This window comes from Triticum dicoccoides, chromosome 5B (genome assembly GCF_002162155.2).
Source record: "Triticum dicoccoides isolate Atlit2015 ecotype Zavitan chromosome 5B, WEW_v2.0, whole genome shotgun sequence".
NCBI classification, from domain to species: domain Eukaryota; kingdom Viridiplantae; phylum Streptophyta; class Magnoliopsida; order Poales; family Poaceae; genus Triticum; species Triticum dicoccoides.
Window position 1 is genome coordinate 583,633,414 of NC_041389.1, and position 26,048 is coordinate 583,659,461.

The 26,048-nt window shown below is 43.7% G+C and overlaps 1 protein-coding gene, 1 non-coding gene and 2 pseudogenes across 2 annotated transcripts; 2 read left to right on the forward strand and 2 right to left on the reverse strand.

The window, feature by feature from the left end:
• Positions 1-1,722: 1,722 nt before the first annotated feature.
• LOC119310188 lies at positions 1,723-2,396 on the reverse strand (annotated as a pseudogene).
• A 474-nt stretch (positions 2,397-2,870) lies between these two features.
• On the forward strand, positions 2,871-3,738 carry LOC119306217 (NADH-ubiquinone oxidoreductase chain 6-like). Its single transcript, XM_037582501.1, has one exon. It carries the CDS (start codon positions 2,971-2,973, stop codon positions 3,712-3,714), a length of 744 nt encoding a protein of 247 aa, XP_037438398.1. The 5' UTR covers positions 2,871-2,970; the 3' UTR covers positions 3,715-3,738.
• Positions 3,739-9,542: 5,804 nt separating this feature from the next.
• On the forward strand, positions 9,543-10,681 carry LOC119306219 (annotated as a pseudogene).
• A 2,941-nt stretch (positions 10,682-13,622) lies between these two features.
• TRNAK-UUU lies at positions 13,623-13,695 on the reverse strand. Its single transcript has one exon. It is a non-coding gene; the product is annotated as a tRNA-Lys (tRNA).
• Positions 13,696-26,048: the final 12,353 nt, after the last annotated feature.

Genomic DNA, 26,048 nt, shown 5'->3' on the forward strand with positions numbered 1-26,048 from the left:
ATATCAAGATAGGGGCTTCAGTACTTGGCTGACCGCCCGGTGGAAGACCTGGTTCTACCACACAAGGGCAGCTTTCGTAGTCCAGGATTATTTTCCTCATATGTAATTTCACCTCAATGTGGAAATGTCTGATCTTATTCCAAAATAGAAGGTCTTCATGAAGGTCTGTCTTGTTTCAGGAATATAGGTACCGAAGTTCAATAGCGGTAGGTACCAAGGAGAAGACGAGTCAGGGCCGATTGACAAGACTAGCTAGGCTGACCTTCCAGCCATACTCCATCCAATATCGAACGGAAGTGCTAAAGGTTTCATGTGATGCTGACCTCAATGAACCAGACCTCGAGAATTCGTTCATCCCTTCGCTCCGAGGATTGGTCGAGTACTTGGCCACATGCATGAGTAGGCCTGTTGCCGGGATGTCCCATTAAAAAGGCAGGTCCCATATTTGAAATACAAAAATAAGATCAAATAGCGCTCAAGAGGTTTTTCTCGAGGATATTACTCAGTTGGTAAGTCTTCTTATCTATTTCTCAAGGCAATTATACTCATATCGACAATATGAACTGCATGAGAATTAGCATATAGAAATAAAGCTTTACCGAATACAGGTCTAGTAGGTATAGAGCCGTAAGCATGGTGGGGGTGCCGGTGCTTAGGCAGATGCCCCATTGTTCATGATGTTGCAATGAATCCAGTGGATCATCCTCATGGAGGAGGTGAGGGGCGCACGAAAGGAGGTAGACCTTCGGTGTCACCTTGGGGAAAGCTCACCAAAGCAGGATTTCGGGCAGTAGTAGGGGTGGTGAAACTTTAGATGTCAAATGCCACCAATTTTTCTGCTCAAGTTAGAACGTAGTTTTCCGAAGTGAATTGGCCAGTTCCTTTTAAAAGGAGACTGGTTTCTTTTTATAAGCGATTGGCTTCACTTTAGATTTTTTATCATAATTTCTCTTTGATTTATGGGTTGTTATTTATTATTTCGATTTTTGATAAACGAAACGAATCCAAGCCCGACAAGTATAATTCCATTCGGTACCTTTGGGGTTTTCTTTTTCCTTCTGGATGACGACGTCACCGCGTCTCCTTATTGTTATTGCGATGGTGACGAGGAACAAAGGGCCGGGGAGATCATCGAAATTACCTCTAGCCCGGAGCCAGAGGGGGTCGTCGACACAACGCCAACCCTGGTGGTGGGGCACTTCGAAGGTCTGGAGACCCTCCTTGAGATTCCCCCTTTACCGGAAACGCCACCCACAGGTCCTTCCTTAGCTCCAGAAGAAAGGGAGCAAGCCCCCTCTATTGGCCTAAACCTCGATGCATCCCAGAGTAGCCGCCGGCTGGACGGCGGCAAACGGGGGGCAAACTCCTCAAAACGAAGTTCTACTTTGTCTTTGGAAGAATTGGAAGAATCGGACTCTAAGTTTAAAGTAGGAGTAGAGTCTTTAGAGGCTCGCTTAGAAGGAATAAAGAGAAAAAAGCAACTGCAAGCGTTCGGGGCTTCTCCTTTTGAGACCGCGAAAGCAGAGCTGGTTACGTCCATTGGGGAAAATTCCCAGTTTCGTGTGGGACTGCTTTTGTCTCTGGATGTCAAATGCCCCTTGACGGGCATACTGGAGGCTCTCGAAAAGACAATAGAGGCCATCTTGAAATGCCAAGGGAAGCCCACAGACTCCCTAGCGTCTCTACTCGACCTAAAATGCGATCTCGAGGCCCCCGAAAAACTCAAGACCGCTCTCCGTCCATATTTAGGACGGTTAGGGCGATTTTTTCAGAAATAAAAACCTTCTGTCGATTTATCCACACTTCCATGACTTCTAGAGGAAAGCTAACTGCTTGCTGGCCGGGAGCTGTATGAGCGGTAACGTCCACGTACGGCTCCGTGAGAAGGTGGACGGAAATGGCCTTGTTGTACCTCACTCCCGTCTTCAATGGGGTCTGCTCTTTTTTTTAGGAGAGTATGCCAATATGATCTTAATGAGGTGCGGGGCTTTGCATCTGACATTCGTTGGGCTTTCCTCTGCGGGAGCCCGCATCCCGGCCTTTTTGTGCAATAAACCCCTCCGGCCGAAGACTAGTGATAGGTGGTCCCGCGGAGCTTTCGGAGAAGGGTAGCCTAGTGTGTAAGCACAACAATGAACCGCGGCGAACCCTCAGACGACCCTTCTAAGATAAGGGGGGAGATCCTCAGTAGTGGTGACCCTTTGACTCTTCCACTGACTTATATATGTACCGAATGCTCATACGGGAAAGTGAACTCCTGGGTCTGGAACCTGGGGGGGTTGCTCCGATAAAAAATCCTTTCTTTCTTGTCCACTCTAGGGGGTGCGGACACACCTGCGCGGATTACAGGTGACGGTTACAAGAATGGCGGGGAAGTGAAGAGTACCCGACGACATTCAGGGATGAATGTAGACCCATCGGGCGGGGATAATCATTCCGGTCCTGGGAGAGGTGGCGACACCAGTCTGAGCTGAGGGAAGCCAGCCAATTGAGTCACTGAAACGACCGCAGGAGGCGCACCCTAAGCCCAGCTTCTCGGAGCTGCTATTGCGAAATACGGCTTCCTTAATATCCAAATTTCAACAAGGGGGCTGGGCTGCTCGCCTTCATAGAAAGGCGACCGGGCCTAGATTAGATGTTCGCCTTTTTATAGAATAGAAAGAGAAGGTAAAGGGGGGGGGGGTTTGGAGATTCTTTCAAGAATGCATGGCTTCCTCCTATTCCGCTTCAACAGAAGCCCTTAAAATCCTGCTGCTATGGCAGCAAGGGTTATCCATTTCATAGGCGAGGGTGGGGGAGAAGCAAGCCGAACCTCTGATCGACCCGGACACGTCAAAAATTCTCGGCGCCGAGAGAAAGACGAGATTCGGTAAGTAATTCAGTGAGTGCTTTCTTTTATAAGAAGAGCGTCGGCTTGGAAGAAGAAAATGAAATACGAACAACCGCGCTGGTTGTAATAGATCGACTTGAATGCGTCTTCTTGCTCCAACATTCAAGTTCCATTTCAAGGGAGGACGACGTACCATGATACTTTCTGTTTTGTCGAGCCCTGCTTTGGTCTCTGGTTTGATGGTTGTACGTGCTAAAAATCCGGTACATTCCGTTTTGTTTCCCATCCTAGTCTTTTGCGACACTTTTGGTTTACTTATTTTGTTAGGTCTCGACTTCTCCGCTATGATCTCCCCAGTAGTTCATATAGGAGCTATTGCCGTTTCATTCCTATTCGTGGTTATGATGTTCAATCTTCAAATAGCGGAGATTCACGAAGAAGTATTGCGCTATTTACCAGTGAGTGGTATTATTGGACTGATCTTTTGGTGGGAAATGTTCTTCATTTTAGATAATGAAACCATTCCATTACTACCAACCCACAGATATACGACCTCTCTGAGATATACGGTTTATGCCGGAAAGGTACGAAGTTGGACTAATTTGGAAACATTGTGCAATTTACTTTATACCTACTATTCCGTATGGTTTTTGGTTTCTAGTCTGATTTTATTAGTTGCTATGATTGGGGCTATAGTACTTACTATGCATAGGACTACAAAGGTGAAAAGACAGGATGTATTCCGACGAAATGCCTTGGATTCTAGGAGCCATATAATGAACAGGACTATTTCTCCTTTTGGCCATAGCCATAGAAGAAGCTTCTCCTCCAGAGCGGGGGGACCGCCTGACAATTACAAAGAAACCTTTAAAATGTGGATTTAGTGCTCAGAATATAAGGATTTCCCTAGCTTAAAATGCAAGATAGACAGACTTCTTACATTCCTTGAGCCTGGGGAGATCCTATTCATGGTAAACACGTTCCCCCGGGACTTTCCTCTGCTCGAGATCTTAGAACCCCATGATATCCTAAATATAATTGCTCACTCGCACAAGCAATGGAAGCCACCCAAAAAGGGAGGCTAGTAATTTATTTTGGTAGGTTTGTATTGTTTCTCGAATTGGTAGGTTTCTCAAAGTAATTTTAGTAGGTTTCTCAGGAAATAGAGATGCCGAGGCCCCTACTTACCTTATGGGTAGGTAGGGGGAAGAAAGAGTGGGTCAGAGGGCTTCCTTCACAGTGCATACCTCTGTTTCTCTTTTGAGTTTTTCTGGTCGCGCAAGATCTTTGGTCTTCCCCTGGAACCGATGAAAAAGCGGGTCGCTTCTTATGGACTCGCTCAGAATGATTCTTTTATATCTAAGGAAAGGGGATGACATTATCGCCATTGATTGAATTCATACGTCTATCGCTATCCCGGGCCGAGGAGAGGGGGGTTTCGGAAGGAGGAAGGCTCGTTTCATTATCGAATATCATGTAGAACTCACTTGCCCTGCCTTTTGCTAGGAGAGTGTAGTTTGAGCATTCTATTGTGTGCTCGATCCGTGATACGCAAAGCAATCTCCTGTTTACTATTGATCTAATGACAGTTGATTGAGACTTGCCATTGTCGTCTTTCGAAAGCGAACTCTTATCTGGTTGCACTCGAGTTCTCCTGTCGACTTGTTTTTCAATAGTAAATCACAGGCAGTATGCCCTATTTGAAAACATGCAATGAGGGTACGAGCAACACTCCCCAAACTTGGCATGACTCATCGCCATCTTGTATTCATGATCTTACCTCTATTGGTCACAAATGCATAGCATAGGATCGAGTGGATCGGCACCCAATAGGCCAGATTTTCCTATCTTTGATGTTAGAAGTGATTCCAATCTATTTTTCTATAGTGATAGTTCACACATTAGCAATTAGCACTGCCTCAAAGCAAACATAGGAACTAGGGAGTTCATCGAGAGAAAGTCCCTTTAGTTTCGTACTTCCCTATTTCGGATTTGCATATGTCTTTAATCGCAATAGTTATAGAGAAATCCCTCAATCACGGGACAATCCTCCAGGGCAAAGGTACTTCCAAAGCTCAGAAGGTTCATCTGTGCATGAAAGGAATGAAACAAATTCCGTAGAAAAAATAGGAAAATCCCCACCGAGATCGGTACCTATCTAGATCCCCAGCTTCGACAACAAAACTCCTTCGCATTTTGCGACCATTCCCGCGAGGACTACGATTCGGATTATCTAATGTCATCCCCAAACAGAATTACACCTCTTAAGAGGAAGGGACGACCCTCTATCCGGTGTGGGTTCCTACGAATTATTGTTTGGTTCCGGATCCAGGTCCCTCTGCCCTTGCTTTTTGTTATTCCATAGGGGTATGGATTGAAGTAATCACTAATCCAGGAAAGATGGATCTTTAGCTAGAAAAACGAAAAGCCAATACGCCATGTATCAAAACAATATGGATAGGGGTAGTTGTATACCACCTACGAATAGGAAGATCCTGGGTTTTGTAAGAAAACTATGAATAGGAAGATCCTGGGTTTTGTAAGAAATCCAATTTCATCAATTCTAAGCACGGTAACGGCAGTGCTCCTATCCAACGGCCGGGGATCTATTCGATTTCTCAATTTGCTAATGCCGATAAGCTTAGGTTGTTATTTCATCGTCTTGCGCTAAAAAGGCACCCTCCTATTATGCTAACAAAGGGAGGGATAACGGCAAAGCGGAACAGCAATAGCGAAAGCAGGTACAGTAACGGCACAATCCCTAAAAAAGAATCAAAATAGAGAAATTTAGAGCGCTGCGAATTTCCTTCTTTTGATAATGCTACCCACACAGTCATGGCTCCTATCCGGTCACCGGGTTAAACAATTGATTCCTCTCAACGCATCCCCGCGGTAAAGAGCTAGTCGTATTCTTTTGATAATTCTCTAGTTGTATTCAAGCAAGAGTCCTCGGCATCCTATGAAAACAAGCGCTAGGAATATCAATAGTGTTAGCGTTAGCGTCCTGGCCTTTGCTTGGGGATTCCTCTATGGAGTTCCAAACATGCCATTGCTTTGCCTTTGCTCGTCCCTTTGATTCAATCCTTCTTCTCCTTGAAAGCTACAACTAGAAAATATATTCTTCTTTGCCGGTGTGAACCCTTCTTTTGAATAACAACCATTGGCAAGACCAGCGAAATCCGAATACGAATTCGAGGAAAGCCCATCCCTACTTCCCTTTGCTGTTGTTCCTCGAAATCCTCTACTAGTCATTGGTTTCAAAGCAAAGGTATCCGGTATAGGGGGTCGTGGGCAAGTTAGTGTTTCATTTCGATAGGTGATAGTGGTATACCCAAACCATATGGTATAGGTCTTGGAAAGGAAAGTAAATCAAGTCCATCTTACAGTATTTTTTCACTTGCTTGGGCTTAAGCGGTACCAGTACCCAGAGAATAGTTCCATTCTCTTTCTCCACATGACACCCTTGTGTTGTCAAACTAATGAATCCCTCTCCACCCCTGCTCCGACAAAGCAATAAGCACTAGGGTATCCACCCACCCGCCAGTTCGAATAGCCGGTTTCCTCCCCTTCCACTCAAGCTAAAGGTTCTGGGCTACGGCTTCCGGTTCCGTATTCCGATTCATCTTCGGATAGCATTAGAAAATCCCTTTCATGCCTTGCCAATACAACTATTATTTTTCTTAGCCGAGGAGCCTTTGGAAGTACCGTTGTTGGATCAGATTGAGCCATTATAGGATCGGATAAAGATTCACTCTTTTCCAATGCCTGCTTCCTTGGTTTCCTACTTTCTGCATCGAAAGTGACTTTTTGCTCAGTATCGAGAACCACTTCTTCTCCTTTTCGAGGCGTAGATCGCCCGTCATCTGATTTGCTTCGTCAAAGCGGATAGCATTGTGGAATTGATTATATTCGTAGAAAAACCACCCCTATTTAATAAGTCCTCGGAAATGATCTCATCTAGTACTTCTCTCAGCCTATTTGCCAAGACTTTGGAGCATAGCTTGTAAATGACATTGCACAAAGATATCGGCCTATACTGTGAGATTTCTTGGGGGTTCTACTGTCAGCAAGTGCACTATTATTTACTTCACCGCGTACTTAAAGAATTGTTGGTAGCAAAGAACAGCACCTGATAGAAAGGATGCTAACCAAGCCTCTTCTGTTTAAGCAAGGCTAAGCGAGAATAAGGGGTACAGTAGGCTGGTGACCCTGACGATAGCACTAAGACTGCCTCGGGAATCTCCTCAATCGTTGAAGAGTGCCTCGAGAATTGAATAAAAGCACTGATATCCATATAATCCTACAATTATGCTCTATTCTCTTGAAGAGAAGACACTTGAACTTCGTCATGTGCTATTGATCCTTTTGAACCTAAATTCACATTGGCTCTTTTGGGCATACAACTTTTGTTTTTCTGTGAAAGTCCTCCTTCCTCTGGACAAAGATTACATTATAGGTGCCTCGACCCGAAAGAGCATGATACAAGAAAGGATAGGACTTTTGCCAACTCTAGAGTTCGACTTCTAAAAAGAGAAAGCCACTAACAAAAAGAAAGAAAAGAGGAGGAAGCTGGACTTACCTCTGTTAGAGATACAATGAATCGAATAAATAAGTCTTATGGATGAATGTTGAAGACGGACGATACAACCCTACTAAAAGTCACAAAGCTCACTTCGCTATCAGGCCTAGCAGCTGCTTCATAATATAGGTGAGATAGATTAATTGATTGTTTCTTTTGTTTGTTATAGAATTCTAAATCGAGCATTAGTTTGAACGACATAGAAAACTCTTTTCCAACTAAGCACTCTTGAGCATCAAGCAATTATATGGCTTGGATTCTGTCTGTTCCATCTTTTACCTTTGGAAAAATAAAGGGATTGGAGCCGAAAATCCTTGTTGAAGAGGATATCGAGCACAAGAGTGAAGAGTGAAGAGTAGAGGGCGCATTGGATGTGCGCTCCCTATGAACAATGTCCCACTAGAAATGGATCTTCGGAAATAAGAGTGTTTCTCTTGATATTTCTATTCTATTCTATTTCTATAAGTGAATTATTGATCAAGATCAAATGGCAAAAATGTAGATGTGAAACTATGTTCTTTGAACACCTTCTTCCATTCTATTGAAGCTGGCAAACAGGGGAGTGAGTGAAGAGAGAAGCCATGCCTCTTTCGATGTGAGGCAAGCGATGAACGAGTAGATGCTGCCCTTAGACCAATTTTCTCTTTCGGTAGCTGACACCGAGATGGGCTAGGCTAGGAAACCTTATTCGAGACGATAGGGATGGTAAACAAAGCGATGGGGTATACGTACGAATTGGAATGCAAATGAAATCATTGCCTATAAAGATGAACCCGTTAGCGTATAGGAACAACAGCATATGAAAGTTGGGTGGATACTCCTATTTAATTGGTTTAACCAGAAACAGAGGATAGGATTCAAAAAGTCAACCGGAAACCGAGCCCTAACCTTTAATTGATGAGAATTTCCATACCCCTACTACTCGTATGTATTGGCGTGGGTTCGTATGTAAACATTCGTATTGGCTTAGCAGAGCACTTCGTATCCCGCCACAACCGATCCTTTGCTTCCTTCTCACTCAGCTTTTTGACTCAACAGTCGTTCCCCCTGTTACACAAAGCTACGTATACAGGGGTAGTTGTTCATCCCTTTTGCTCGTGACATATCCCCTCGCTCTGTCTTCTATTCCTTCTGTGCGTTACGTTACTAAGGCCATCGGTCTTATGGAAAGAGAAGGCATATAATCGATTCTTTGACCGGCTTTGCTTCTTTCGTGATTCACGTAGATTGAAATTCACTTTGTTTAGGGCATGGCTAGTTTCGGGTTTTCTAAAACCATCGCCCAACTCTTTCTTATTCAGACACACCAACTGATATGTTGGATTAACAAGCTAGGGAATAATTGGGGCTTATGTGGACCCCTTCCCTTTAATTTAAGAAAGAGGTCTTCCTAGCTGACTTGAAACTAGATCTTCTTCCGAGTTTCGTTCTCTATGGCTTGTGAATTGCTGTACTGCCTGTTTCACTCTCTTCTAAGGGATCTCCTCCTATGGAGGTATGTAAAGTGGGTTCTATCGCATTTTCCATCTTAGGGCGAGCAATATAAGCAATTCTGGTATCAACAGATACATTGTTTGGGAAAGAAAGTGAAAACAATAGATCCAATTCTGGGTTTTGGGGATGGATTTCTCACAACCCTGAGGTGCTTGCTAATCTCTCGGATGAGTCGATGTCAATAGCAATTCTGATGAAACATCTTAAACATCTTTAGTGCCTTTTGCCTTTGAGCTCAATCGATCAGAAGAAAGGGAATATAACATGCCCCTCATTGTCCTTCAATCATGGTGCAATGAATATCGTAGATAGAGTGATTTCGATCTCATATAGCTAGCTTTCCTTTCAAAGTGAAACGATTTTACTTTTACGTTGAGATATTTGAATTGGATTTTCTTTCACCACTACTATCATAACGCACAGAAAACACTAACGTTTCCGCTCGCTTTCAACCACTGCCACTTTACCTGAGCACTGTGACGCAGTCGGTCAAGTATTGAGTTTCTGCTAGTATATCAAGGACTTATGAGAACTGAAAAGAAAAAAACGAAAAAAGGAATTCTCATAGTTCATTGAATTAAGGGAGGGCCATTCGTGGGGGGTTCGTGGAAGAGTTGGGTTCGATTCCCTTTATACGCGATGTGGCAAAAAAGACTGATTCAACGAAATATGCCATGCCAGCATTAAGATTTAAAACGTGTCGTCTACTTCCAGGAAATGTTCGGAACAGAGAACTTTCTCTAATCCAACGCCATATTCTCCGAAGATTGAGGAACACGAGGAGATCCATTAAAAGAAATCTTTCTCGGAGAGAAAATCGAAACAGTAACATCAAATCACAAACTACATGAAAGTTGTCTCTTTATTATGGGGATTTACCCATAAGGGAGATGCACAGAGGAAGAGAACGAACTTCATATATCCCTTTTTTACTCAATCAAGAAACAAGATCGGACGTGATTCTGGTTCGTCTCCATTTTAGTGACACTCTTCCTCAAGCAAGGCAGCCGATAAGTCATCGAAGGGTTTGTTTGAATAATGGACTGGTAACCATTACTCATTTGAAAGTTTCCCACGGTGATCTAATATCTTTTAAAGAAAATGACGCGAGAACCCGCGGTTTTGAAATAAGGAGATCTTTCTATATCGACATATTAGTTGGAAAAATCATAGGCAAATTCCTATCGGCCATATCAGTTGGAAAAAGAAGAGGCAAATTCCTACCGGCCAGAATCTGGAGAAGAACAAAAAAGAATGGTTCTGCTTACTCACAACTCAGAGGGGATGCCGCTTACTACTCAAATCCAAGGAATTGCGAAAGTTGCGTTCTTATATGCAAGAAGAAGACTTTGAAAGAACAAAGAAGTTTGGATCCGCAAAAGTATGCTTAGGCAGTTCCTTCGCTGAGCACAACAGAATGAAGAGGAATTTGTTTCATTTCAAATACTTCTTCTTATTGAAAAGAGGGAAGGAGAAAAACCGAAATCTTCCTACTCGAACAATAAGTCCATTTGTAGAAAAGTCTTCTTTATATAGTACTTCGACCTATTGCTCCGGATCCCCGTTTACTAGGAAGATAAGTATCAAAAGGATCGAACTACCTACTCATTATTCGGAGGTGAATCATAGAACACTAAAAGCTGTGGTATCTTATGGACCTAACATAGGTCACATCCCTCACGACATAAGATTGAAAGATCCAAACCTTCCTCTTCGGAGCGGAAACGGACGTGGCCAAAACATATAAAAAAAGATCGGCCTAGTCGCTCATAGGGACATATCTATCCGAATAGAGGATAGTCTAGATCAATTTTGAGAAAAATCTCTCTATATATAGATAGGTATATCTGTGGATAGAGATAAAGATAGGGATCCCTATAAATCTAAATATATGGAAAAAGTGCACTTTTTGACTACTACTACTATTTCTTAGACTTTTTCAAGGAAACATCGTTTTTTCGATTTGGACTGAATTGGTCGGAGCGTAGACGAGCAAGCAGAGCCCAGGAAAGAGGTCAGATCGTCATAGAGCAGTCGACTAAGAGTATAAGACTGCTGGCCTGAGAGAAGGCAGTCTCTCTCAGGAAACATGGCCCAATTTCTCTTCTTTCTTTTCACACGGGCAACAATTGGGAATAAAACAGACCATGAACATGAGTTTAAAATGTAAAAAAAGGGAAGAGTGTATTCTCCACTTTCTTATCTTGAAAATGCGTAATATAGTGATGTCATGTGTCTGTTTCTTTGAAAAGGTGGGTCGGCCCTTAGGGCAAATAGTAGTGCCAGGTTCCATTGTGGAACGGTCGTTTGCCGGTGACCTTTGTCCGCTGTAGTACGAGTGACTGGCGCATCACATCCAATCTCTCATGTCAATGAGTTAGTTAGAAAACAGCTCCAAATGAATCAGTGATTTCCCCTTTATTTCCCTCGGAGTGCAAGGGGAAACAAGATTGAGAATGAATTAAAACACACCAAATGTTTCATTTTGCCTATTATCAGTGGTCAGCTCTGATACAAACCAGGGGAAAAAGAACCTGGAACGCCTTCTTGAAGGCGCTACTATTTCTAGCGGCATAGGTGCTTTATCACAATACGAAAGATGTACATACGAGGACTACGATTCCTATTTAGAGATATTCCTACGAGCGATAGACGTAGTAAGGAAATTACGTACGCCAATAACAAATACGAATACGAATTACGCCTACGAGCCTACGCAATGGCATGTTTCGGCGTATAAAGCTAAGAACGAGAATAGCCTACTGCCTCCACTCGGAAAAGGCAAAGGTATCCAGTATAGGATATTGATGAACGGAGGACAAGGAAAGCAGGCAAGGTGAACCTCCTTTGCCAAAGCCCTTTTGAAATACCTTCTTTTTGAACCTTTAGAAAATACCTGCTAGCTATCCCTAGTTTTGTTTAACCAGCTTTCCCCCAAAAAGGGGAGATCCGCTGCTTACTACTCACGCAAACATCTGACCTTATGGTCAAGTCGTCCGCCTATCTTTCTGATCTCATTCATTTTCCGATCGCATAAAAAGTCATGAGATCAAAAAAGAAATGTGAGAATGTAGTTACAAATGTAAAAAAAGTAAATATCTCGTTCTCTTGGTCCATAGATGGGGCGTACTATCCGATGGATGAATGAGGAGCCTCTGTCAAGTAGTGAAATGATAGGATTTTGCTTTTCGTTAAACCGAAACACAAGTCAGCGATTCAAGCCAAGAGTGCGGGCACCTTAAGAGTGGTCAAAGCTAGAAGCTATATCATGACTGCTGGAACGAAAGACCCGATGAGTATTTTCGTACCACCTTCCAATCTTCTTAGTCAATTGTGTACTTTTCCACTAGGCGAGACATAAGTTATCGGAATCCGGGGCCTGTTTCCCCCTATTTCCCAAGGGGAATGTCAAATTGTGTGGTTTCACAGTCTTATGGGACAGAAAGTTTTGGAAAATGGAGCTGCCGTTTTCACTACTTTGGTCCCTAGCGATATTGTTGCTTAAACTAACATGGAAAGTGGGTTCAATCACTTTAATGTGCCCTCTCAAGTGTCATCTCATAATGGTAATCTCCTTATGGTATAGTAATTTGGCTTAGAATAAGAAACCTATCTCTTCCCCCTAATGGCTTTTCACTACCCCTTGCGGGAATGCGTATCATTGCTGCATCGCCACCGTATTCCTGACTTGCTTTTCCGAACTACTTGTTTTCTCGGGGCTGTAGTCCAGTTGCTTAGTGGGTTGCTTCTCGGTCTACCCAATCAAGGTTAGACCTCGCTCTATCAACCATTGCTTTAAATAGTATCATGTTATTTCATCTTTCATTGATACCATCATTACAATCGAGGGCCTACAATCCATGAAAATCCCTATTCCGATCACTGGGAAAGAAGAGCAAGTAAGTAATGAATGAATGAATGAATTTAGATGGTATATAAACATCTCCCCATGAAGGGAAGGTGTAGTATCTAACTAAGAAAAAAAGTAGGTTGTGAAATGATAGGAAATATGCCATGCAGAAAATCAAGGAAATATTTCCTTGATTTTCGGATGACCCGGCTTATCTTTGCAGTTATCCTTATTTAGCAGAATCTAGTGAGTGTTCCATTAAAAGGAAAGAGAGCTATTCGTTGTAGGATTGATCCAGACAACCCAACATAAGTCACCTATTGCGCCTAATCTAAGTATAGTGCTAGTGGTCGGCGAGGAGAAGTTCATTCCTGTAGAGAAGAGAGGGGATCCTATTTCCTTTCCCCCTTTCCCAATATGGCAACCTTATCTTCCAGCATGAAAGTTGGTATCAGAATGAAACAATCCAATCCAATCCATACTTGTGGAGTGCTCAGTTCAGTTCCTGATTTCTCTCAAGCCTAAACCGGAAAAGGAAACCTATTACCCGGGGTCCCCCCTTTCGGCTATCTCATCTGCTGTTCCTCGACTCTCAGGAAGGTAAGATCATCAATCAATAGTAGGCTACTGCTCTGTGCAGTTAAAGATGGGATCCAACCTGTTCTGTTTGCTTGTTTCCTATAATCTGTGATCGATTCCATATTTCTGTATCCTTCGATTCCCGGGACAGATCTGATCTCCTTTATACTGAACTCAAACAACGAGTGAAGTCGAGATGTTGATGAGAAAGGGGCTTTTCTCAAGGCCAAAGAGTGCTCTTTGAAGGCTACTATGCATCCTTACGAATACAAGAGTGGTTTTTTTTGTTTTGGGTATAGCAGGACTTGAACCTGGGACCATTAGGTTAAAAGCCCAATGCTCTACCAACTGAGCTATACACCCGATTTTACAAGAAGGCTTCGTGTGGAAAAGAAAAGAGGGCGGCCTGGCCCCTTTTCTTCTTATCATATCACAAGGGCGCGGCTCTGTATGGTATAGTACTGTGGAGCAAGTCTGGGAGTCCTTTCCACTCATTGAGGATTCTATCTAAAAAAGAAGGTCAACGGGGGAGACTACAGTAGCTCGAACTCAGACTATCTACGAAAAAGGTAAAGTTGTCTTTCCTAGGGTTCGACCGAAAGGAGCTGTGTTCTATGGTTTGACGTTGTGGAGGTCCAGCACTCTTCTAAATGAAAAAGAGGGGATTCGCGCTACCTCCTACTCCTACAGAAGATCGATTGGCGCGAACTTCCGATCGATTCCTTATTCATTGTTGCCGACCCTTACATCATCATAAAGAGAATCAAGATATCCCAAGAACCCAGCTAGGGATGAATGACTAGCGCTCAAGAACAAGCAAGGGATGAGCGCACGGGAGCGGCGTTGCTTGTTGCTTTATTATCACATTAGAGAAGCGGAACCTCCAAGCTCAGACATCTCGAACTTAGAAACTACCCTTCTATCCCACCCTGCTCCTCCGGCATCGGAAGTAGAACTACCTGACCGAAGGAGATAGACAGGAAGGGAAGACGGTCATACAAAGGCCGAATAAAGCTCTCTTGAAGCTGCATCTGAATAGACCTAGAGTCACTCAGTACATATGAACCCTTGAATAAATAAGAATTGAGAAGTATGAAATGTGGGCATCATAACAAAAAAAGAAAAAGGCCGAACCAGTAAGACTAATGTCTACTTATTTATACCTTTGAGAGGTCCACTTAGACTATTATGATTTTCTCTTTAGCTACGTAGGTTATATAAGATTCAATTCAATCTAACAAGCGGACTGCACTACCTTCGGCTACTACAAGATATTTAGAAACCTAAGAAGCTGAGCCTACTTTACGCACTTAAGGTAGCAGCAGATGATGAAGAAATGGGCGGTAGATGATAATGAGAAAGGGCGCCCCTTGGCATTTCCTGTGGGGGAGTCTGATTGATCCAATCACGACGAATGATGTCAACCCCCTCTTTTGCGCCTAACTTGACTCTGATTCTCCCACTATGAGAGCTGATCCAGGGGCTAGTTCGGCTACAGAATGGAATTTACGAAAGCCCCCCGTCTTTCCGACTCAATGTATTGCCCTTTGGGACCAGGATCTGACAAGGAAGTGAGAGAGGGGACACCAAACATAGGTGCGTACCATTGCCCCAATCCAATGGACTATGTCATACAGGGAGGAACCCTTGGAGGTTGGGACAGAAAGAAAGCAGGTTTTGCTTCTGCTTCCTTTGAGCAACCAAACTCTTTCGTCAGGTGTGGGTCAAGTTCCCTCATTATTGCTTGACTTCCCCTTTGGGGCACGAAAAGATGGACTAGGACTTAAGTAAGGGAGAGGACAACCCCTGTTTCTGGCTTACCTTCAACGAGTGAGTGCTATTCCCATTCCTTACTTTGATCCGACCCTGTTCCCCGACCAGTTTGCTTGCTCACTAGAAGAGTCAAGCGAGAGTAGCTAGTTTAGAAGGAAAAGGACACCTGGGGCTATTCGGCCTCACTTGTCGGAGACTGAACTACCGCTCGCTTACTTGCTGATCAAGGAGGTCATTTCCACTTACTCTAAGGATAGAAGGAAGAAGATTGAAAAACTAACAAACAAATTGTCTTCAGCCCTACTTACTTATAGGCTAACTTGGCCCAGGAAACAAGGTTCTATTAGGCTTGCAGGGCTTAAAAAGAATGAGCTAGATCGCAGGTATTTGGATACGAGGTAGTAGCGGGGTCTAGTCGAAGCGGTGCGCAAAGTGTACAAAGGCGAGTCTCACGGGCAGCGGCACGTGAGGGGTCTCCCGAACTTCATGGAAGACGCAGTTAGGGAGTTGGAAGATGCACTTTGGACTCCTGCACCAGTAAGAATGGAACTGGAATAAAAAGTCGGGGTAGCTAGTCACTCCGTTACTGAGGAAAGAGAGGATGGCATTTCCATAAGTAGACTCTCCTTCTTACTGAATCCGTATCCTGCCCTCTCTACTCGGGAACAATTCATTCTTAACTCGTACATAAGTTCCGGGCGTCGACAAGAGAGTTAGCGATCTACAGCTGGTTCGGTGGACTGGTGGTGACACGGGCGGGCCCTCTACTTTATTTGTTGAATCCAATCGATCATGGGCGTCCCTCTTTGTTCACAGTCTTTCTTTCCTTTCGAATCCAATTGTTCCAATCTGACCAAATAGCAATTCATTGAAATCATTCGGGTCACCTCTTTTTTAAGCACTTGACCAAGCCTATTTCTATAGAAAAGGACATGAATCTATTGACTTTGAGTCTGTCTCCTACTACGAAATTGGAACTGAACACAGGATGGCAATAGTGAGAAAAAAAATCCCCTCGTACTACGTCATTATTTATTCGATTTTCCCTAGTAAGTGCTCCAGATGCAGTTGCTTTAGTTGACGTAGTGAGTGGAACCTAATTATCTGTTTCCTTGAATACCAGAGTTGCCTTTTGTAGATGAGAAAGGCAACAATTTTGCAAGGAGTTGATAATTGCACTTGAAGTAGTAAGTTTAAAGACAGTTGAAACTTAATAGCACCGTTTAACCAAGCACTCTTGTAGCTTCGGAAACTCCGTGTTCAGATCGGTGAGGCAAGAGACGAATTCATCGTCAGTTACCTCCACGATATCCAAAATACCCTCAAGACCATGAAGACAGATAATGAGAGTCAGGTTCAAACAATTCAAGGATTGTAAATACCATAACAGCAAAGTAGAATGCACTAAATTTTTCCTATTACCGGCTCCAGGAAGAGCACACCAAATGAAAGAAACTATTACTCAAAAAGCGAATCACATCTCGATCCATAAACTGCCAAAAGCATTTGTTATTCCATTCCCAGTGGAACGTCAACCTGTTTAACAACAATTTTCTAAGAAACTTGCTGAATTCTAAATGAAACAACCTTATTTTCAAGTGACAGGCAATATCCATTTCAACCAATTATTCAAGATCAAAGGGCTAACTGCACAGCTAATTGAATTCCTTTTCGAGGTTGAGTTCATCTTGAAACCGGATTTGCTTCCTAATTAAACTGAGAAAAAAATAAGAATATTAAAAGAAAGACTCCACAGAACATGAATGAATTCAGGTACATCACATCAGGCTGATATGTGCCGGTATCATACCTGTTTCAAGATTCTGGCTAAGCCCTTCTTTTTGCCACATATCCAGTTTCTTCTAAGGTTTCTGGAATTGCTCAAGTTCCTGCTCAACGCTTCTTGTCTAGCTCCAGTCTAGCACTTGTACCAGTCGCCTACCAGATCACGGCTTTGCTCCAATTCTACTCTCCAATTATGCAATCCTCTCCAAAATTGGGGCTTTTCTTCATTTCAGCACTTCCCCTCGCAGTGGATTCCACTAGGTTCTTAACCTCTTCCCAATTCTTAAACTGAAACCTGCGATGTCTAATCCAACTCGGCACCTAACCAGCTTGTCAGCATCGTAAGTTTGCCTCAACATCCCCCTAGAAATACAAAAATAATGTAAATCTACTTTCATTTATTTATTTGGGTAGGGATGAGACTTTCTTTTTCTTTTTCTATTTTCTAGAATAAGTATGCTCTGGAGTAAAAGGATTCGAACCTTTGCATGCCGGTACCAAAAACCGATGCCTTACCACTTGGCTATACTCCAAACGGGGGAAAGGCTCGATGAAAACGAGATGGGATATAGATTTTTCAGAAGGAAGAGTTAGTTACCCTCGGTCTTCCTTCTTTCCCGGGAATCAAGGAAGTAGTAGCGGGACAGTCCTTTATTTCCCCCTTTAGACCAACTACAACAAGCTCGCTCCTTAGGTTAGCTCTCTGCTCTACCTATTTGTTTGCAATGCCTTGCTTATCAAAATAGGCCTTTCTGTAACCTGACCTTACGCTGAAAAACTTCACTTGTTGGCTCTGCGTCCACTAAAACTTATGAAAAAGAAATGTTATCTATCGATATCTTCAGGAGTTCCCTAACCCCCTGACTGAGAGTGCTATGATGGGCTATTGAAGTTCGTCCCTGCGGCACGATGGGGCAGTGCAAATCCTTTCATTAATGAAGTTCCGCCCTGACACTCCCATTATTGGCTTCCTTCCCTGGGGACCACTCGGGCGAAGGCAGAGCATGGAATGATCGTAGGGGCATCCTTCCTAGGTGGAAAAGACGTGTGTGACTAAAACCAGGAGGAGAAATCCATTTTCAAATGGCGACAAAAAGAAAGGAATCACGAAATAGAAGAAAAAGTGCACTGTGCTGGCAAATGTGGAGAATAGCCATCCATCTTTCATCAATGAAATTGTTCCGTATGGGTAGCAAATACACATATCAGAAGAGCCAACCCTAAAGCACTTGCTTCAAAGAAGCAGCAGTTACCAAGAAATTCTTGTTTCAAGTCAGTATATCTCGATAGAACCAATTCCAATCCAGGTAGTGTGAACAGAGGATGTGGAAGTTCTGTTTCCTTGCCTTGTCAAGCATTTCAGCTGACACTCTATCTATACTATAGCTAGATCAATTCCTATTCTTTCTTCCAGGCGACTTTACTCCAAAGAATTTTGCCTTCTTATCTTGACTCGATCTCACGAAATTGGATTGATTGGCACACCGCGCATCTGGCATTCGCTTCTCCTATCTATCTCTTCCAACTAAGCTGATCACTGGAAAATATGAAATCCTGCAAGCAATCATTCCAGAGCCAACTACGAAGATACCTGGTCTTCCACTCTGTTCACTGGAGGAAAGACAAGAAAGTAAACAATTCTTAAAGGAATTGGCTCTACCGGAACAGAGGAATTGGCTCACTCCTTTGCTCGCTGGGTAAGCATAGAATGCACACCAGTCTGGTATCAAAGCGTATCTACTTGAAAAGAAGACTACTTGAACAGATGAAATGGAAGGAAGAAATGAAAGTTCGATCTACCAACGTAGAGTCCGCCCCTCCCAGGAAGAAGAAATTTGCTACTTTGGCTCATCAGTTGGTAAGTCTGTCTATGAAGTTCAGTGCCCAGAAAAGAGAAAAAGTCGGTAGTGAATCCATAGAAAAGTCGGTACCTTACTTGTCCTTGAGCTGGTCAACTATATCCTCCGAAGTGAAGACTCCTTTATTTCTTCATCATCTTCAAAGTCTCCCATTGTAGCATCATAACATGGAAGAAACCCCTGAGCAATATCGGAATCCCTCTAACGATTTCAATGAGGAAGTAGTGTCAGAGGATTTTTCTAGTGAGGATGGTCCCTGCCCTTCGGCTTGATCAAAAACAAAGTAGCCTAGGCCGTGCCGCACTTTGTCTCCCACCTATGGATCTCGATAAAGATGGTTAGTATTAGCTGGTGTCAAATGGAGCATTGGTTCACCAATCCCAGGTGATCCACAGGGTTTCCTACATCCATCAGAGCAACCAACCGAATAAGTGAGTTTTCTGAAGCAGTAGTTCGTCATGCCTGCGAAACACCGTTCTGTTATCAATTTGGGTTTTACTACTGTACCAGGCTATTCCAATCTTGAACTCTCCCGCTGTCTTTACTCACTAAAACCGGTATTCTGGTACCAACATGCCAAGCAAGCTAGTCGAACATGATGCAAAAAGAGAGGGACGAGACAGAACATTGAAATGAAAGGCCCTTTCCTACCATCCAATCTGACTTCTCTTATGGAATTTTGAGTTTATGCTTCCTCCTGCTTTGCAGGAAAAAGAGGTCAAAAAGTCTGTCGATTGGGCGGGTTACTTTTCTTTATCTTCTCGTCAACCATCGAGGGGGCATGAGAGCCCAAGAGAGAAAGGGGCTATTCGAAATAAAGAGAAATCCTTTCTCGAGCACGGCATTGAGCACCAGTTCTCTTCTCCTTACACCCCTCATCAAAATGGTGTTGTGGAGAGGAAGAACCAGACGGACCCCTGTGGAGATGGCTAGAACAATCCTCGATGAGGCACTGTGCATGGTATCTTGCTTGGCTACACTGGACACTCGTCTGGATATCCTTCCATGACAATTATGACCTTTAAAGGTATCCAGATAGCTACCAAATTCACCTGAACTTTCAGAGTTGGAACTGATTGGACATAGTATTAGGTACCAAAACTCCACAGCAACATTATTTTTCATTAACCAATATGTGGGCAGATCCTTCTGTCCAATTGAGAGTGCATTGGATATAGAAGAAGCTGGACAAGTGAACTCGCTTTAAACCAACTAAATGCTCCAGTACGGCAATCAACTTCTCATTTATTGCCTTTTCAGTTGATGATCCACTTGGATATGCTCTTGTGGAGGAGTTTATGATTGTGAGGCCATAGAAGTCAGTATCTGCGAGAATTCTTTGAATTCGCCTTGGTAATTCGTTCATTAATTGCGTAGGAAATCTTGATGTTATGATTTCGGTATTGATCAAAAGGTGCTGGGACCTTAGGGGATACATTAGTGCCATGTTCTACTACGGAACGGTCGTATCCAGGTAACCTTGCCCCCGTAAGAGCTCTACCTAATCGTCGATATAATGGGTAGAAGGCTTATTTCTCGGCAAATAGCTAAGTCGACACCCCGAGGTAGCAACTCAACTCTTCGTAGATCAAAACAAATGTTCCGTCCCTCTCTGATAGCCTCTTTATTACTTAAAGTACAGAATGGTACCTGAAGCCTTTGCCGCAATAGGAGTTGTTCCCAGTACTACTTGGTTGTTCTGAAGCATCCTTTCTTTCGAAAGACATGCGAATGAACTACGCATTCGACCCTTATCAGCAAGGTCATCACTTGTACCAGGTCTTAGAAAGGCAGCTACGGCACGTCTTCTGTATGACGTTAGGGCAAGGCTACCTCGCCAGCAATGGTTAGTGCGGTAAGGATAATCGGATGTGAACTAGCTTGCTCTGCTTGCGGAGAAAAACCAACCAAGAGGCGATGGAACCCTCAGAAAACTGCTAATATTGCCCCGGGCAGTACTGGCCATAGACTTGAGCGCAAAGGACAAGAAGGCAGGATCTGGAAACAGCAAACACAGGGATAATCCAGGAAGTAGCAAAGAATCTAGTATTCCACTATAGATAGGTCTGATAGATCAACATATCCATGAAGAAAAGCATTCTTCACATCTAGCTGATGTAAAGGCCACCCAAAGTAAGTTGACTGCGCATGAGATTAAGGTTCTCACCGTGTCCATCTTCGCCACTGGTGCTTTGGTCTCATCATAGTCTATCTCCCGTCTTCCTATAACCTTTTGCAATTAGCCTTGCCTTCTATCTATCCACCTTACCCTCTGGAGTCTGTTTTACGGTGAACACCCATTTGCATCCAACTGCTCTTTTTCCTGCTGGGAGTGGAAGAAGATCCCACGTCTTGTTCTTTTGAAGTGCACCAAGCTCCTCCTTCATTGCGTCTTTCTTTCCACTGGGGATCCAGCTTTGCAGCCTTCCAATCCTTTGGAATAGACACTGATTGTAGAGATGCAATGAATGCTTTGTGTGCGGGTGAGACATAAGAGTCTGAAACTCCATTTGCAATGTCATGCTCATAGCCATATCGGACCGGAGGCTTTCCAGCATTAGTCCTAGTCTCTCTGCGTAGTGCAAGCGGCAATTCCAAAGAAGTATTACCACTTGTCTCATTTTAACCTCCATCTTGCTCTTGTGGCTCCTCCTCGACTACCTCAGGTTGCTCTTGTGGTTCTTCATCCAAGACCACTAGCGGTACAAGAAGAAGGGGTCCCGGCTCGGGGGCGGGGGTATCTTACTTCTTTTCCTTTGCGTTCGTGACAAGCTAGTAGGCACTCTTGTGTGGGTTGGCTCATTCCCCTGGAAAACGAATATTAAGAAGATATACACCATTCCGTCGATACTAGATTCATTCTTTCTGCTCAAAAAGAACAAAGCCTCTATTGTGGGAAAAGTCTTTGAAACCCGAAGTTCTAAAATAGAAAATGGAATGAAGAAGGGGTGTGACCTTATGGCCAACTATACTAGCTCCCCTGGAGGGATAATATAGCTCCTAAAGGATGATTGTTTATGGTATATTACCGTAATTGGAGAATTTCACCTGGTGCTGACTTGCTGCTGTTCTGAGAAGGGGACCTTGCAAAGCTTGACAAGTTTTTTTTATATTTATCGATCCAATCTGTCTACAGATAGGCGCCTGCTGTGGCAGCAATTAATTAATCTCCGCCTTAGCATACAAGGACCATGGCTCGCAGCGGGTAGTTACGGTGGTTTTGAGGAGACCCGCTCAAGGTCGCTGGTTCGGAGCTATTCCGAGATCTCAAGGAGCGCCAAGCTCAATACGTGCAAGAAGAAAGAAAGGCTTCCACCTACGACTGCAGCTGCTGGTACTTTATCTCTGTCGCTTTCAACTCCCACTCCTTCTCCCTTTGGTTTCTATAGGAAGTGAGACAGAATAATATATCTTGTGTAACTAATCTTTTTTATCGAAAGGTTATAGTTCGTAGATCATTTCTATAAGGACTATTTGAGCCATATCCGGTGCTTTGGACCTCTTTTAGCTGCTAGGTATCTAGTGGGTTCAATCCCCACTTCCGCTTGAAATGAGTAAGTCAATCCTCTTGCTCGGCTGGGATACGAATACTATTCATACGCAGACCCGGATCCAAGATATGGGGCATAGACAGATAAGAATGGCTTCTGAGTTGCATTCATTGCACTCTGGAATGTGGGGCTCCTTGGCTGATGTGATGGAGCGGTATCAGCAGATACTTGCAAAGATCAAATCAAGCAGAAGAAACAAGGAAGTTAACTCCGCGCCATCGGCCACCTTAACACGAACAGCTTGGGACAGAGGTGTAATGCCTGACAGAGAATCAGCAATAGAATGCATGCAAAATGCATTTTTCATCGAGTGAAACTACTTGAATAAACTGGAAGTTTTAAACCAAGTACTCTTGAAATCGCTACCCCTGGGATGGAAAGAGAGGCTCAGGTTTTAGCCTTCCGTTTTACCTCGGAAGTCGTTGTTCGTCTTTCGATATGAGAGGATGGCAAGTGTCCGCAATGACTTAGCGACTTAGCCAATTGGTTACAGATTCTAGACTGATCGATCAGATCACATCATCTCGAGCAAAGAGCTAAGAGCAGAGAAGCGACATCACTTCGACACTCCTTCCTCTTTTCATTATGAAACCAATATCAAGCAAGATATGAAGAAGAGGGCGGCTCCCTGGATTGAACACATAAAGTAGTGCCAAGATCTCCTCTATGCGAGAGAGAAGTTCTCAGAAATGATGGAGCTGTTGGTTTCGGTCATTGTATGCTTGGTTGCTAAACCGCACCTTACGGCGTCTGTAGGAAGAATTCAATCTGGTCCCAAAACTTATAAGAGATCTCGGTAGTGAATATGCAATGCTGAATTCCAATAAGTTGGTACTTCGCACAAGGAAGAAGCTCGTGTTAAAGATAGTTTCATCCAGACCGAACCCTACCTTAGCGTCTCATCCCCACCCACCAAGTCTTTATACGCGGTGAAAGGAGTGGTTTAATTCGATGCAAGGTGCAAACGAGCTTTTCCAAAGATGGAGTCCTTTCAGAAATACATGTGCCAGAAGAAAGCAGATTCTTTTTCTATCATAAAATGAATCTGCTTTCTGATGGCCATTTCGGTCCGTTGTGGGACCACGGCTTGCAAAGAAGGTATTTAGCGCAAAGAACTTCTTCCGCTTTTGGGGATTCCACTAATTGATAGAAGGAAGTGGATGCGGCAGGATTGGCCCCAATTGAATCACTAGTAGAAGAGATCCACGTGCAGAGACTGTTAGGGAGATGCAGATGGAGGGACGTTTGGATTGCTGCTAGAAGGGCTTACGACGAATAGATTGTTGGAATGGCTTTAAGTGAAAGGGAATCCGGCAGCTTATATAGCGCTAGTGAGAGGCCTCCTAGTCTATTTCGATGGACGTCTCCTAATCCTTCTTTTTCTATGGGTTCAGGAATGCCATGCCAATAACAGATAGAGCAGCTAATGGTCAAGCCAGAGGCAGCAGGTCTCATTCCAGACTCCACTCAGAATACCCGGCTCTTTTTCTAGACTCCACTAGGAAGACCTTGCTCTTTCACAGATACGGGGATCAGACATGGTTGTCGCTTCGACAGCTTCTCCGGATGAAAAGACGCCGCCCAATGGATGGAGTTGGAGGGACACGGAATCCTTCCTAAGATGTGCCTAGAGAGAACAATCCTTTCAGAATCTCGTACGTCTAAGTGATCAACTACTTGTGCCTCCGAAAAGCTAGAAATCAGTAAAAGGAATGATCTACAGATAGAGGGTTCAAACCATATAGCAGCACTCATCCCACCCTGACCCGAGTCCCCTCGCCTCTCAGCTTCAGCAGTTGTTGTAAGGAGAAGTAGCAGGATTGTTAGTTTATGTGCCGAGCAGGCGCAGGGATGAGAAGAGAATTGCATAGAATAGAAGCAGCTAAGGCTCCTTCCTCTTCAGATTCCTACTAAAGGGTGGCAGGTGAGTGAGTCGGCCGCATTGTTCCATTAGTGTGTCAAGGTCCATCAGTGTGTCAAGCAAGTTAGAAGAATAGCTTGTGCTTGTAGTGCAACAGTTGCTGCAAGAGCAAGAGCTACTGGTAAGGTTTAGTGTACGAGCCAGATCAGAACCTGAACTTGATTTGTCACTGTGCGCCGCTAGGGCAAGGTCAGAATGAAGATAGCAAGGGACGTTACTCCAACCAGAGTAGTGAAATACCGAAATCAAGGAATCTCTCCGGGAAGACAGTCAAGGAAAGGGAAACATTACTCTACTAAGAAATAAACTCGTATAAGAAAGAAGAGACTTGGATTCCGGATTCCAATCTTTGATCCAGTTTTAGGCCAGTGCTAAAACTTGGAGAGAAAGAGCTTTTCCCTCAACTTCACTCCCTTGACTTGACTCCTGACCGATGATCCTACTAACGTCATTTTGACAGCTATGGATATGGAATTCCAGCATGCGTAGACACCGACCATATAGATTCTCTGACCTCTGCCCTGGAACCCCACATCGGGAGGCTGCCAGTACGTACTGCTATTTGACCTCGATACCCAGTCCGCTGATAAGAATACTTCTGTTTCACTTAGTTGCTGCCAGTGTGGAAGAGGAGATTCGAGCCTCATAAGTGAATACGGAAATCCATTTGAACTAGTATCCATCCGTGGTAAGTAAGCTTCCTCGCTCGGTTTGTTTGCTATTGCTATAGTTCAATCCTTAAAGAGAATCACTGGCCCGGCTATCTCGAGGGATGGGATGAGAATTGGAATGAGAATAGGAATTGGAGAACATAAGCTAGTGTGGAAAATGTTACTAATGTCAATTAAAAGAGTTGGCATCGGATCAGTGGTGTCGTTCGGATAGAGGGAACGAATAGTGGGTGAAATCCAAAAATCTTCTTTCCTTTTGGGAATGAGAGCGACTACACTACATAATTGGAACTTGCCTTTGCTTTATTGCCTTAGCTTCATTGGTATTGGAATGAATTGTCTTCTATGTGGAGATCCAAGGCTTGGTTTTCTAGCTAGAAAGCCGTTGCTAGCATCTGTTTGATTGCTGGGTTGGGTTAGCAAGTTATTTATTATCCATTGGCCACATCGAGATAGCCGTACTAGAACTTGACTTTCCCATTCTTGAGCCTGGCCACTACTTTGTTTGATTTTCTTGTCCGGGGTTGATGGATTTGCTGCTCTAAGGCATTGGAGGTTTAAAATTAGCATCTCGTAATGATCAGGATCTCTTGCCAGGTCAGGATAGCATCCATTCACTAATCGAAATCCGATTTTCATTCTTGTTTATGGATATGGATCTATTGTATCTGCTGGAGCTTGCCCCGGGCATTCAAGCAAGAATTTCCTGCTCCCTGTTCTCCGATAGATCTGCTCTACGTTCCGGACTGGCCGGGCTATTATCAGAACTTCTGATTCCCTGAAGGCCTAGCTATCAACCATCGACCGAGGATCAAGAGCAAGTTCATTTTCCAAATCCATATTCTGGTCTCTGGGCAAGGAAGTGAAGCACAGCTGTGTTTCTGGGGAAGCAGGTTTCCGCTCTTCCTTCGACTTTGATATATGTTATTTCTGAGGAATGTTACTAATCCGAGTAGTTGTTATTGTTGATGGACGACTAGTTCGAGTAGTCGTTGTTGATGCCAGTCCGGTGTGGGTAGACGAACTAACCTAACCGTCAACTAAAAGCAAGCTATAGAAATGGGGATCAGTGGCAGAATTTATATATAAGTTCTAAGTAAAGGTTTCAGGACTCAGTGCAAGTGATCCGGCAGACAAGTCAAAGAAAAGATTGATC

What these genes read in the sequence shown, in the direction of transcription:
- LOC119306217 (XM_037582501.1), top strand. Translation starts at nt 2,971, where the DNA reads ATGCGTCTTCTTGCTCCAACATTCAAGTTCCATTTCAAGGGAGGACGA.